Here is a 13,786-nt window from a genome sequence, read left to right on the forward strand (position 1 = left end):
CAAGGTGGGTGTGACCTCCATGATGGATTAGATGAAGAAAATGAAATTGAGATGGTTTGAACGTGTAAAAATGAGATGTGTAGACGTCCCAATGAGGAGGTGCAAGGGGATGGATATATAGCAGATATGAGGATAAGTAGATGTAGGTCGAAGAAGTATTGGGGAAAGGTGATTAGTAGGAGTGTGCAAAAATTAATTCAACCAATAAACTGAACCGATAAAATGTTATTGGTTTATCGGTATCAAGTTATTAGGTCAACGATTTTTTAAATGATTCTGTAAAACTTTTTATTGGTCTATCGATTTGATTTCAGATTTTTGTTAATGGTTAAACCGATAACCCAATAAAATTATATTAAAATTATATTTTTATCCGTAAATATATAGTAGTGGCTTTAGATTGTTAATACATACCCTAATACTTTTTGTATTTTATAGTTGTAGTCGTCTTAGTGCTTGTAAATTGTGTAGACTTTATGCATGAAGATAGTGTATAAATCAAACAAAAATAAGAGAAAACAAAAAAAATTAGAGGAACATTTTCTTGTTGATTAAACCGAAAATCAAACCATTAAGAATGAAAAATCGATTAACCGAAAATCAATAATAATAAATAATTTATAGGTTTGATATTGATTTTGTATGTTTATAAATCAAAAAATGATAAAGCGAATTAATAATACACAAAATCGAATTGAACCGACCGATATGCTCCCCTAGCATGGGCGGATCTACTAAGACCCGTGGGGGTGGTACACCACCCGCAAACTTCGACAGAAACTCTCTCTCTATAGCTATAGATATAGACTAATTTAGTAAAATATTAAATCTTCCACCCATAATACCAAAGCACTGTGCAAGTGGCAAAACGACAGGTTTGTGGGTCATCGATCGTAGGTTCAATCTTGGCCAACAACATATTTTTCTTTTAAATTTTTTTTGTTAAGCATTGTTGATTAAAACATGACAACATGCGGCCTAAATGTACCAGTTGACAATTTTATTTATATAAATTATACCAATTGGCTAAAATATATAATCAATATTATTTTTTGACTTTGTTTATTTATTTAATTATTAAAAAGGCATAATCTGGTCTCTCTCATCAAAATAGAAAAAAAAGAGCCTATTTCCAAATCATCAAACATCGACCTTTCTCTCTGTACTTGAGGTTCGCTGCCCGCTGCTGCTTGCTGCCGCCGGCCGATTCTTTATCATCGCCGACAAAAGTTTAAGTTTTGTCATTTTATTATTGTTCTTTTTTTTTAATTAATTGATTAATTATCTTATAAATCGAAAAAATAAATAATCTGATTAATTTAATTGATAAATTTACTTGGCATCGAGAGAGTTCAGATCCTAAATTTGCCTACCCTAGATAGAAATGTACGTAGAACGAGTATCAAAGTAAAAGTTAAGTAGGTAAAGTTATCTTTATTTTATTTTTTTAATAAATTTAGACTTGTTGATCTTTGTCATTGTACTACCTTTTAAATCAATAAAGAACTTGAACTTAAAGAAATGAATTGCTACAGTGAATTACTTGGAAAACTCAATTTGCTACAGTAGCTGAGTCACCTGTCCTAATCACTATATATATATATATGTATGTATTCTTACTTTATTTTTTCTAGCTTTTTCTCATCAATTTATTGGATGTAAGAATTTTTTTTGTTAAAGTTTAATTTGTTTTCCTTTATTGAGAGGGAAATGAAATAAACTACTCCTCTCCCATCCCTTTTCCAATTTCAAACACATGCATTTTTAACTTTTACAATAATATAATTTGTGGAGTAAGATATTAATTTTGATTAATTATTTTATTTTGGATTTAATTAATTTTTTTAATTTTGAGAGTAGCAATTTCAAAATTAATCATACTCAATTGGTACTATTTTCTTTTTACGTACAAGTAACACTAGATTCAAAAACTAAAGTAAATAATATGCCCTTCTCCAGGATCCTTCTCTCAAATCTCAAACTTCTTTAAAAATCTAAGTTTTAAATCAAAATTTGTATTTATTTGAACTAGTTTAAAGTGAAATTTAATATATATTTGTCAAGAACTTGTATTGTTTTTTCTAATCCAATAAACTAAATATCTACTGATAAAAGTATATTTAGTTAACAGTCCTTTTACTATTTAATCTACCTCTTTATTTCTTTTCATCTTTATATTTAATTCTTTGTGCTAATTGTTAGTAACTTTTAAAGAAAGTAAAGAAGTCTTCTATCGAATTTAAAATAATGACTTAATTTATTTTTTCTTTTTGGTAAACGTCCATATAATAATCACAAAATAATTTGTTTTTCACGAAATGACCTGTGATTGATCCTTAAAAAAACTTGTAGGGCTTCAAGTGTAACTATCAAACAAGTACATATTCCCCAAAAAAAAAAAAAAAACTGATTTATATCTAAAACTTAAGATAAAAGTTTATTTCATTTATTATACATGATCATACACAAAAGCCAATATAAATTAGTATCATATATTATATATTTATCAATTATTTTTAATTTTATTATCAAATAGACAACTACCTAAGTTTTATTATACACTAGATACTGAAGTTCGTGTCAGCACGAGTCCAATTTAGATCCAAATGAAATTTGAAAAGTCAATCAATTTTTTTTTTTTATGATTTTTAAATAATTAATTATTAATTTATAGTACTTTTACATAATTCTCAGATACTATGTGTTATTATTTTGTTCCAATTTATGCGGCACTTAATAGAATATTTGGGAAAGCTAACTAAAGTTGTTATATAGTTATGGATGTTAATTATTATGATTTGTACGACTTTCTATGTAATTTTCAAGTAATACATATTCTCGCTCTATTCTAATTTAAGTGACATCAATAGAGTTTGAAAACTCAAACAAATTTTTTAAAACATTTTAAAAATATTTTATTTCGATGATTATTGTGATTTATATTACTTTTCATAAAATTTTCAAATAATATATTTTAATTGATGTTGCACTGATAGAATTTTGAGTCAATAAATTTTTTAATGTGTCTTCAAATAATTTAAATTATTAATTATTATAATACATAATAGTTTTTATGTAATTTTCAAATATATAATAGATTAAAAAAATAAAATGGTTAAATAAAAATAAAAATATAAAATTATAAAAATATTCTTGCCTAAAAGCAAGCAGTTGAAAATAGGCATGACAACCTCAACTTGTCTGTCACTCACGCTTATTATAATAGTAATGTCATGCATAAAGCTAACTTAAATTAGATATTTACCGATTATTTTTAATTTAATTATCAATAGAGAACTACTAAGTTAAGTAGCTGTTTGGCTATGCGTATTTTTTCTTTTTTTTTTTAAAAAAAATTATTTCATTTTTAATTAAAATAAAGGTAAAAATAATAGTATTTGATCATGAAATTTTCAAATTCAATTAGAAATTATATTTAAAAATAATGAAAATACAAAAAATAATTTAAAAACAACTTTTAACTTTAAAAAATTATAATTTTCATGCCAATCGGACCTAATTATTCCTCTATGTTACAACCAACCAACCACAACTATCAAAGAAGCACATAAATCATAATCCCAACCCCCCACTCCTCACCCCCACCCCAAAACCAAGAGAAAAAAAACCAAAACCTTGTCAATATCGAAAACTTGGACTTTTAACACACACACACTATATAAACAAGATTCTTCACCTAGTTAAGGTAAAGACTTAAAGAACACACAACTTTTTTTAGTACAAAAAAAGGGGAATATGGGGTTGTCAAAATTGAAGATAGGAGGGGCATGGAGTGGTGTATTAGAAGTAGAATTAGAAGAATGGACAGTACCAATGTTAAGACAAGAAATTGCAAGAAGATGTGGTCATGGTGATGGTGGAGCTGAAACAATTAACCTTATATGTGCTGGTAAATTGTTGAAAGATGGTGATGGGATTGAAAAGTTGAGTCAATTGGGTGTTAGAAATAATGGAAAGATTTTGGCTTCAAGGGTTTCTGTTGATCAAGGAAAGTCTGTTAAAGAAGAATCTTTGGCTGAAGAAGAACGTTCTACTAGGCTTTCAAGGCTAAAGTTAGTATCTTTTGTTATTATTTATGTTGTTGTTGTGTTGTTTTCATGAATTACTTGATGGGTTTGGTGTGATGAGTGATCATTGTTGTGTGTGTGTTTTGGGGGGTGGGGGGGCTAGTTTTTGTTGTTGTTCATTGTTGTTTTGTTTTCTTGATTTTTGTTGGACTTTGTGAGTTTTTGTTTCTAAAGGGTGATCAGAGTGGAATTAGTGGCTTGTTTATCTGTTATCTTGGTGCATAAAATTGATTTTTGATTGTGATCATTGTTGTGTGGGGGTGGGGTGGTTGTGGAGGGGAGTTTTTGTTGTTGTTCATCATCTTCTTTATTTGAGGAAGAAGTTTCAAGGCTAAAGTTCTTTCCTTTTTAATCTTTTGTCAATCTTTATGTTGTTGTTGTGTTGTTTCCTTGAAACACTTGATGGGTTTGGGTGATCAGAGTGATAGTAGTTGTTGTGTGTGTGTTCGTGGGGGTGGGGGTAGAGTTTTGGTTGTTGTTTCTCTCCTTCATTATTTGAGGAAGAAGTTTCAAGGCTAAAGTTAGTATCTTTTCAATTTTTTGTCATTCTTTATGTTGTTGTTGTGTTGTTTGCTTGAATTACTTGATGGGTCTTGGTGCATAAAATTGATTTTGATTGTGATCGTTGTTGTGTGTGTGGTTGTGGTTGTGAGGGGTGGGGGGATGTTACTTCTCCACTGAGTTTGAATTGTATTCGTTGTGGGTTGTTAGTGTGATCAGAGTGAAAGTAGTGTCTGACCATGTGAGTTTTGTTTGTAAAGGGTGATCAGATTGAAAATAGTGTCTTGTTTTGCTTTCATCTTGGTACATGCAATTGAATTTGGCATCAAGGGTTTCTCTTGATCAAGACATTTCAATGCCAAAGTCAGTATTTTTTCTTTCTTTACGTTCTTCTGGTGTTGTTTTCTTGATGTTATTATGCTATGTGAGTTTTGTTTCTAAAGGGTGATGAGAGTGAAAAGTAGTGGCTTGTTTACCTTTAATCTTGGTACATAAAATTGATTTGATTGTGATCATTTTTGTTTGTGTGTGTGGTGGTGGGTTGGGGGTGGGGGGTGGGGGGTGGGGGTGGAGTTTTTCTTGTTGTTAAGCTTCTTCTTTATTTGAGGAAGAACGTCGCACTAGACTTTCAAGGCTAAAATTAGTGTTTCTTTGTCGTTCTTCTTGTTCTTCTCGTGTTTTTTTCTTGATCTGTTGAAGTATGTGAGCTTTGTTTCTTATGGCAGTGATCAGAGTGGAAATTGGTGGTTTATTTAGCTTTTTTTAATGATTGTGATCATTTTGTGTGTGTTTGTGGGGCTGGGGGTGGGGGAAGGGAGAAGGAGAGTTTTTAATCTTTTGTCATTCTTTATGTTCGTCTTGTGTTCTTTTCTTGAATCAATTGATGAGTTTGGGTGATCAGAGTGAAAACAGTGTCGTCTTTAGCTTTTATGTTGATACATCAAATTGATTTTGATTGTGATCATGGTTGTGTGTGTGTTTGTGGGGGGTGAGGGGCCGAGGGGAGTTTCTGTTGTTCTTCATCTTTGTTTTATTTATCCACTGAGTTTGAATTGGGATTCTATTTTCTATGGATTGTGAATTCTGTTCTTATATAGCGTGACATAGTAATGAAGTGTACAAAGCTCTGTAGTCTCTATCTTGAGCCAGCCAACTGTGACTTCTTTGCCTGGATAGACATGTTTTCCTGTATTGTTCTTTTCTAGCTAACTACTGATATGATTGGAATTACAGGGCTGCTGCTGTTTCTCTGTCAAAGAGGCACGCGGACGGCTCATTACCCGTTGAAGATTTCAATCTTGAGCTTGAAAATCAGAGTGGACAAAAGGTGCAACTGGGATCTGAGACTGATCAGCGGTGTGCAAAATTATTTTCCTAATCTACTAAGTAAATTGGTTCATATTGACTATGAAACACGATATGTTGATTGCTTTCCGTTATACATTTTAGGGCAATAATGATGGGCCTCATGCTTCACGCAAATGCAAAAGCCTTGATGAGACAGAAAAAATATAAGGAAGCACTGGAAGTGCTCACCATGGGAGAGGTTAGTGACTAATCTTTTTCTTGTTATTTCCTGTGTTTATATAAATATCTGGTTGAATGCTCATACAAAAGTGTGTTCTTTTTTGCAGGAATCCTTCTCTCTTTGCGACCAGAAACTCATTGAGGTGAGTTAGATTTCTTTCTTCCCAAAAATTGAGTATATGTTAGTTTAAAGATGAGACCTGTGAATGTCTAATATTTAATGATTAATGGAGAGCGATTTGCAATTTCTAAATGTGAATTCCTCGGGGAATCGATGTGAAAAATGAACCTTGGACTTTTGCGATAATAAAAAAGTGACCTTGCACTTTTGAGTTATATAATATGGAAAAAGGAAAAAATCAAAGGAAATAAGATGATATTGATTTTTTTATTGCAATAAAGTCACAGAACATGTTCTCCTTACTCTTCTCATATGGTCGTTTAATCTAGTCCATGAATGGCTTTATCTTATGAATAGTGCTCAGCATTTCAGCAGATATAAAATGTATACTTCATTTTATGGCAAGATGTTAATTCACGGGACTGCAGAATTTGCTCCATAGCTGTCGTCTGATGATTCCGGTCCTCCTCTTTGGCTTTTCAGATGGTTGACAATGTGCCCATTCTGCAAATAGACATGGTGTGGTGCTACTTTATGCTCCGAGATATCAGCTGGCTCTCAGTTGCAGGAGTACGCCTTGCAAAAGCTAGGGAAGGGCTCGAGCGTTCTCATGGTAAGGAAGCGAGTCGTCTCAGACTGCTTCAAAAAGGACGTTATCCGGAGATTGCTTTGTGAGTAAAACCTTCGAAACAGATTTCTACTGCTTGTGCATAATGCAGGAAAAAGTGCCTTGCAACATTATTTTGAAAATTTGTTGCTTCGATATCTTCTTTCTAGACATTTGAGGCTGGAGCTGCTGGAAGGAGTAGTGGCTTATCATAGCAATCAGACTGAAAAATCTAGAAAGTCCTTGACGTCTGCTCAAGCCAAGTTTTTGCAGGTTAGCCAGTCTTTCTTTGTAAAGCCGATGATGGTTGGCTCTTTCCGTTTTCACTAATGGACAGATACTTAGACAATATTTTCAGTTCTTGTAGGAGATAATATATTCATCTCCAGTGTCTACATTTTCTTCAATTTCTATCTGGTCGTTCATGCATTCGTACATGTGTTCAGTCACTGTGGTGATGTGTGATTAACGCTGCTTGTGATACCCCGTTTGGCCATGAAAATTACTTTTTCCCGGAGTTGGAATTGGAGTTGTAGATGAAGTTGGAGTTGTGTTTGACCATGAATATAAATTAAAGTTGTTTTTGAAATTTTGTGAGAGAAGTATGAGTGAAAAAAGTGAAAACAAGTAAAATTTGTTTTCACTTTTCAAAATAATTTTCTGGAGTTGGAGTTGAAAAATTCATGGCCAAACGGTGCGTGTTTTCACTTTTTTCACTAAAGTGAAATAATTTTCCGGGAAAAAGGAAAAAAATTCTATAGCCTAACGGCTACTAAAGTAGTTCAATCAACCTAAACCAACCAATCATATTATGTATTCGATTCAACATGCCAATTATTAAACAACATATTAGAAATACAAGATGACCACTCAGAAATATCACGAAATCCCCCGCTCTTTGGGAGTTCCCTCAGCGTCGAGGAACATGTACTGGGGTGTATGTGTGACTCGGTTATATCATGAGCTGGCACAAAAGCATGAAAGGTTTTTACATATACATCTATTGCTTCTCATCTTTGGGATATTTGCTGTTCCTTCTCTCTTGGTTAACTCTTTTATTTTCTCATTAATCATAAACAGTTAAACCATTTTTCTTGTCTTTCTTAAAAAAACAGCTTCAAATTCCAGATGAAGCGTTGTCCTTACTTTTGAGTATGGGATACAAAGAACGGGATGCCAAGAGAGCGCTGCGCATGAACAACCAAGTAATAGAAAGTGCTGTTGATTTTCTTGTTGAGGAGAAAGAAAAGAAAGCAAGGAAAAGGGAGGATGACATCAAGCGGCGGAAAGAGATCATGTGAATTCATCTTCCTTTAAACTATAGTTCCTTTTTGTATTTTCCTTAAGATCAGATCCATTACTAAACTTATCTACCATACTAATTGTAGGGAGCAAAAGCATTACGGAATGACTCCTCTTGGAAAAGCTGTTGATATTGAGAGGCTGAATGAATTGGTGTCAATTGGGTAAGTAAGACTTGTATCACAGGATCTTTCAAGTGAAGATATTCCATGAGTCCTTTACATAGGACAATTTGACTGAAACTACTTTTTAGGGTAGAGGGTTAGTGGGTAGGAGTTCAGCCGTTATAGTAGGGAAAAGCGCTTTGTTTGTGTCTGTGCTTGGAGTTTCTTGTTTGTATTGTTTCGTGATGTCTATGATTTTGGATAGATAGTTTATAGTAGTACCGTGTTGTGTGCTTTTATGTTTTTGTTTGTTATACTTGTTATATGTCCTGAGCCGGGGGTCTATCGGAAATAGCCTCTCTACTTCAGCTGAAGTAGTGGTATGGACTGCGTACACTTTACCCTCCCCAGACCCCACTTTGTGGGAATACGCTGGGTATGTTGTTGTTGTTGTTATACTTTTTATGGTCATAACTAACTATGGGATAAGAAAATCTGAAGGAAAGCTTTTTCGGCTATCAAACAGTACATTTGGTTGATATACCAGCATGACTGAGCTTCTTTTACATGCTTATGTTAAATCTTCACTGGCCCGATAGTAGTATAAAACTCATTCATATTCCTGAATGCCAGGTTTGAGAAAGAGCTTGTTGCAGAATCCCTTCGACAAAATGAAAATGACACACAAAAGGCTTTGGATGACTTGACAAATCCAGAAACTAATTCTTTAATACAGGTAAATTATCTGGCATGAATAAATGTCCATGTGAAGCTTTACTAGTCATATGGACAACTTATGTAAATACTTTTGACACCAACTTGATGTTTGTTGATGAAAGTTTGACTTACTGGAAAAAGTATTGGCTAACTTGTTAATCAGTTAACTAATAAAGTGGGAATTAGCACCTGAGTTTTCTGGCACTGTGCAATTGGAAATTCAACCATTTACTTATTCGATAAGACTTGGGAGAGTAGCCTTGGAGTAACTGGTAAAGTTGCTGCCATGTGACCAGGAGGTCACGGGTTCAAGCCGTGGAAACTACCTCTTGCCGAAATGTAGGGTAAGGCTGCGTACAATAAAACCTTGTGGTTCGACCCTTCCCAGCACCCTGTGCATAGAGGGAGCTTTAGTGCACCGGGCAGGCCTTTTTTTACTTATTCAATGTGACAATTGTATTTGCCGCTGCTAGATTCATTCCTTGGTAGATAGCTAGTGCTTTGACAATTCCAATACTAGTGGCATGGAAATGACTATTTGATATAATTAAAAAATGATGCCAAAATATAGGATTTATCAAGTTCTAGTGTTCTCACTCGTTCGTAGTGCTCATTTATCAAAGAATATCTCTGACTATATGCCTCCTCTTTTCGCAATGCAGAATCATATTGAGTTGAGGAAGAAGAAAAGACTGCGTCAAGCAGCTGATGCTTCAATTGAAGAACTTGTATCCATGGGTTTCCCTAGAGAAGCAGGTATCTAGTATTTGTTATAATTCATATCTATCCTGATTTAAGTTTTGGTTTTCGTCAGTGCTTTGTTGTGCAGTATTAGCACGTTTCGTTGTGCAGTATTAACACATAGGGTCTGGTAAAGCGAGTTTACTGAGATTGCTTTTTCTTTACCCTTTTTAGGGACTCAATCCATGGTTGACAAATAGTTAGAAAGATCTTAGAATGACAAAAGTGGCTAAGGCAGAACTATTTACTAGACTGATCTTGTTAAGTTCTATTAGCATTTGCTTATTATTTACGGAAATCACTTTTTGACTTTTAATCATATCATTCTTCCATAAAAGTGATTATTTAAGTGTTGATTTTGTAACATGATGGGTGGAATAGGTTCCAAGAGATGTGAATTTTGTGAAAAAGCAGAAGAACATTAATGATTGAAGACAAAAAGAATTCTTGGTCTCTACCGGTCCTCGGCCACCAAATAAAAAGGAAATGGACCAAAACATGTAGGGTCTTATGTCACTTGATATTGGTGGAATTTCATGAGTTATGCTTTTCACCGTCTGTTAGGTGGTTTTTGAGGTTAATGCTGTAGTAGTTAGCAGCAGACCTTTTAGAGTTACGTTAGACTTTTTCGCTGTAAATCACTTATCTTTGATTAGAAATAGGTCAGTCAGCTTGATTCCGCGAGCTCTAAGCTATTCTTTCACCTTGGAGCATTTTGTTCTTTTTTTTTAAAATTGTCCACAAACTCATGATTGTTTCCCGCTTTTTTACTTTTGTTAAGTCCCACATCAGTGGGTGGGAGGCAAATCTGTATCCTTATATAGTATTGAACAATCCTCACCTCCTAAGCTAGCTTTTGGGGTTGAGTTAGGCCCGAAGGTCAATTTCTTTAACAACTCTCCTTTTCCACACCTCATACCCATGCCGGCCATCAGTTAGTCGCTTCATGCGATAAGAGAAGTGTACCTACATGAACACTACGATCTCCCCAAATTTTTCTCGTCTTTTCTTGTTTTCACATTTGAACTAGACTCATCCCAATTCTTGTTTTACAAGTTGGAGCCCCATATTATGTTGTCCTAACCTGGGCATGTGGAAGGGGTATTTTAAGTTGACGACATCCGTTGTGGGATTAGTGTCATTGCATGGTTTTGGACAATTCTCACCTCACGAGCTACCTTTTGGTGTTGAGTTAGGCCCATTTTCCTCTTTTGTCACAGAAGGGAATACCAATTCATGCCGACATCAAGGAATAACTCAAGTAGATTACCTCTTAAAATTAACACTTGGCAGAAACTTCATATTCAAGGTCACCAACCCCTCGCCTCAAAATAGTGTATCAAGTAACTGATTTATCTGATTGTTTTGTTCAAAATGGTTTTGGCAACCAAGAAGTTCTTCCAGTTTTTGGAGTCTCCTTACTGGTGACTGTTTTTTCTGTAACTCGCCCTATCTTCCTCGTGTACTTGCACATTTTTTATAATTTTGGTCAGAATCAGTCAAATGAGCATCATAATATTTGTTTTCTGTTAAAAGCATAGGGAACTCTTCATCTCTGTACGGTGAGTGATTTCTTCCCATCTGTCCTTAGCCTTGGGGGACAGAATTGCTGGTGGGAGGTGGTAGGTATGCCTTGAAATTAGTCGAGGTGCACGCAAGCTGGCCCGGAAATCACCGTTGTGAATAAAAAATGATTGGTTTTTGCTTTACTCAACAATCGTGCTAAGCTGCTGCCTTCTGGCAACTCATTACGAGTTAAGTAGAATGTATTAGCTGGGATTTTATAGTCATGAACTCTCATTTGCTTTCATTTCTTTAAGTAGGATAGTCTATTTTAATATGGACAGTGTATGTCTCCACGATATCGTCATTTGAGCTGATATAATAATATAAACGGTTTTGTTTGGACAGTGGCTGCAGCTATTCGCAGTTTTGGCACGAGTCAAGCAGCGCTAGATCATCTACTTACAGCAGGAGGTGACAATGTAAATGATACTCTAAACCACGATCATGGGGCAGATGGAATTGCGAATGATCCTCTAACTAATGACCAAAGTGAAGGCGGATTGGGTACTAACACAGGCTCAAGTAGTGCTGGTAGTGATGGAGGTCCAAGTAATAGCAAAGTTGAGACGCGCGATATAGAAATGGAAGATGAGATTACTGGTGAATTACTAAAAGGAGATGCTTACTCCGACTATGACATTGAGGTTACGGAAGAAGGTGAAGCTATAAACGAGTACTTAGCTTTAGTAACCTCAGGAGGTAAAATAGAGATTGGTTTATCGTCGTAGTTATAAGTATAGTACATGTTTGAGAATTGTCCGTATTCGTAGTTATTACAGTACAGTACATTTTGACAGACTTGAATAGCTTGCTGTGTATAGAACATATTATCTTAGCCTTATCCTTGAATGGAATAGGTTTTGAATAGTTCCCTTCTATCTTTTTATAGTTGATAAGCAGGAGCCCACGTGTTATGCCCCGGTTGTTATCTCTGTCTTCGTGTGTATCTGAGTGGGACCTTTCCTCGGGAATTGCCTTCTTCGAGGCATGATCAAGGCCGGGATTCCCTCTTCACTGGTACGGTTTCATAAACCGATTTGAGGGCATTTACCTACCCTATATCTCCATCAAAAATTGATGCCTTGTGTTTCGTTTTTGTTAAATTAGTTTGCATTTATGATGAAGAGTTTTTCCCCTTGGTCCCGATATAGAGGCGGATTCAGGATTCATGCTTTTTGAGTTCAATTTTTAAGGTTCTTAGCAGAACTTTCAAATCTACTATTTATTGTAATCTCAATGACTTTCTACACAAATTTATGAGTCATGTTCCAGTGAGATTAGATCTACTCTATTATATTTGGATTCATTTCCTGATGCTCAGTAATTTATTTTTCGGAAAAGGACCAAAAAATGCTCTTGAACTATCTGAAATGAATAAAAAAAATCCTTCGTTAGTTTGTTGGCTCAAAAATATTTCTCCGTTAAATTTGTCTCGAAAAGACCCTCTCTCTCTGACAGAATGACACCAAGTGCCAGTTGAACAAAAAATGTCACTTAGTCCACATGAAGCATTCACATGAAAAATCATTCATTTAATCCATTAGCTCACTTAATAATCATCATTAGCCCAAGAGAGAAGAAGCTGGGAAAATTTAATATCGAGCTAGCTTGAAGAGTCCGTTTGGGACGTGGAATGTCCAAGTGGCATTTTTTATCTATACGGTATGTTTGGTGTCATTTCGTTAGAGAGGAGTATTTTTGAGTCAAAAATTTAATAAAGGCGTATTTTTTAACCTATTACACACCTAAATTATAAAAAAGTGATATTTTCTAAATCCTATAAAGCATTATACCACTTGCACGTGGTGCGATGTATCACACACGCCTGCTACATCAGTGCCACATCAGCATAATACCGAAAAAATAATAAAAAATGTCAAAACCCCCTTATTATTTTTATTTTTGTCATCTGCTATTATTCTCTTTCTTCTTCATTTACTCATCAACATCCAATTTATTTCTCTAATATTTGTTTATGTAATGTGTATCTTTACATAAAATCACTTTAATTTTTCCCTAATTCGCCTTTATTAGGGCTTGAATTATTATTTTTCCCTATATTTAACGTTCATTTTTGGATTTTCTCATGTGAGCTCTGTGATTTTGATTGAAATTGTAATCAAATTCTTGCTTTTGAGATTTTTGCTTGGAATTGAGATCAATTTATTGAGTAATTAAGGAAAATCAATTTGAATTTTGTGATTTTTGATTGGAATTGTAATCAAATTGTTGGGTAATTAAGAAAAATTCATCTGAATTTTGTTAGTTTTGCTTGGAATTGTGATCAATTTGTTGAGTAATTAGAAAAAATTCATCTAAATTTTGTGATTTTTTATTGAATATTTGGAATTGGATTGCTGAATTTTGTGGTGATGATGTTTGTTGGCAACAATGATAAAGAACAGGTAGTGATGGTGGTACCAACACCCTTATTCTTGGGTTGGCTGATAAAGAGGAATAATACCCAACACAATCACTGTTAAAACTAAGGTAGGTATATTCTTGAGGTTCT

At 34.3% G+C, this 13,786-nt stretch overlaps 1 protein-coding gene across 1 annotated transcript; it reads left to right on the forward strand.

Moving 5' to 3' along the window:
- Positions 1–3,582: 3,582 nt before the first annotated feature.
- Positions 3,583–12,141, forward strand: LOC107877707 (NEDD8 ultimate buster 1). The gene is made up of 11 exons (XM_016724398.2): positions 3,583–4,073; positions 5,823–5,945; positions 6,039–6,135; positions 6,224–6,259; positions 6,721–6,908; positions 7,015–7,117; positions 7,960–8,141; positions 8,233–8,310; positions 8,884–8,986; positions 9,630–9,723; positions 11,620–12,141. The coding sequence occupies exons 1-11, from the start codon at positions 3,757–3,759 to the stop codon at positions 12,000–12,002; spliced, it is 1,704 nt and encodes a 567-aa protein (XP_016579884.2). The 5' UTR covers positions 3,583–3,756; the 3' UTR covers positions 12,003–12,141.
- The last annotated feature ends 1,645 nt before the right edge of the window (positions 12,142–13,786 follow it).

This window comes from Capsicum annuum, chromosome 7, assembly GCF_002878395.1.
Source record: "Capsicum annuum cultivar UCD-10X-F1 chromosome 7, UCD10Xv1.1, whole genome shotgun sequence".
NCBI lineage: Eukaryota > Viridiplantae > Streptophyta > Magnoliopsida > Solanales > Solanaceae > Capsicum > Capsicum annuum.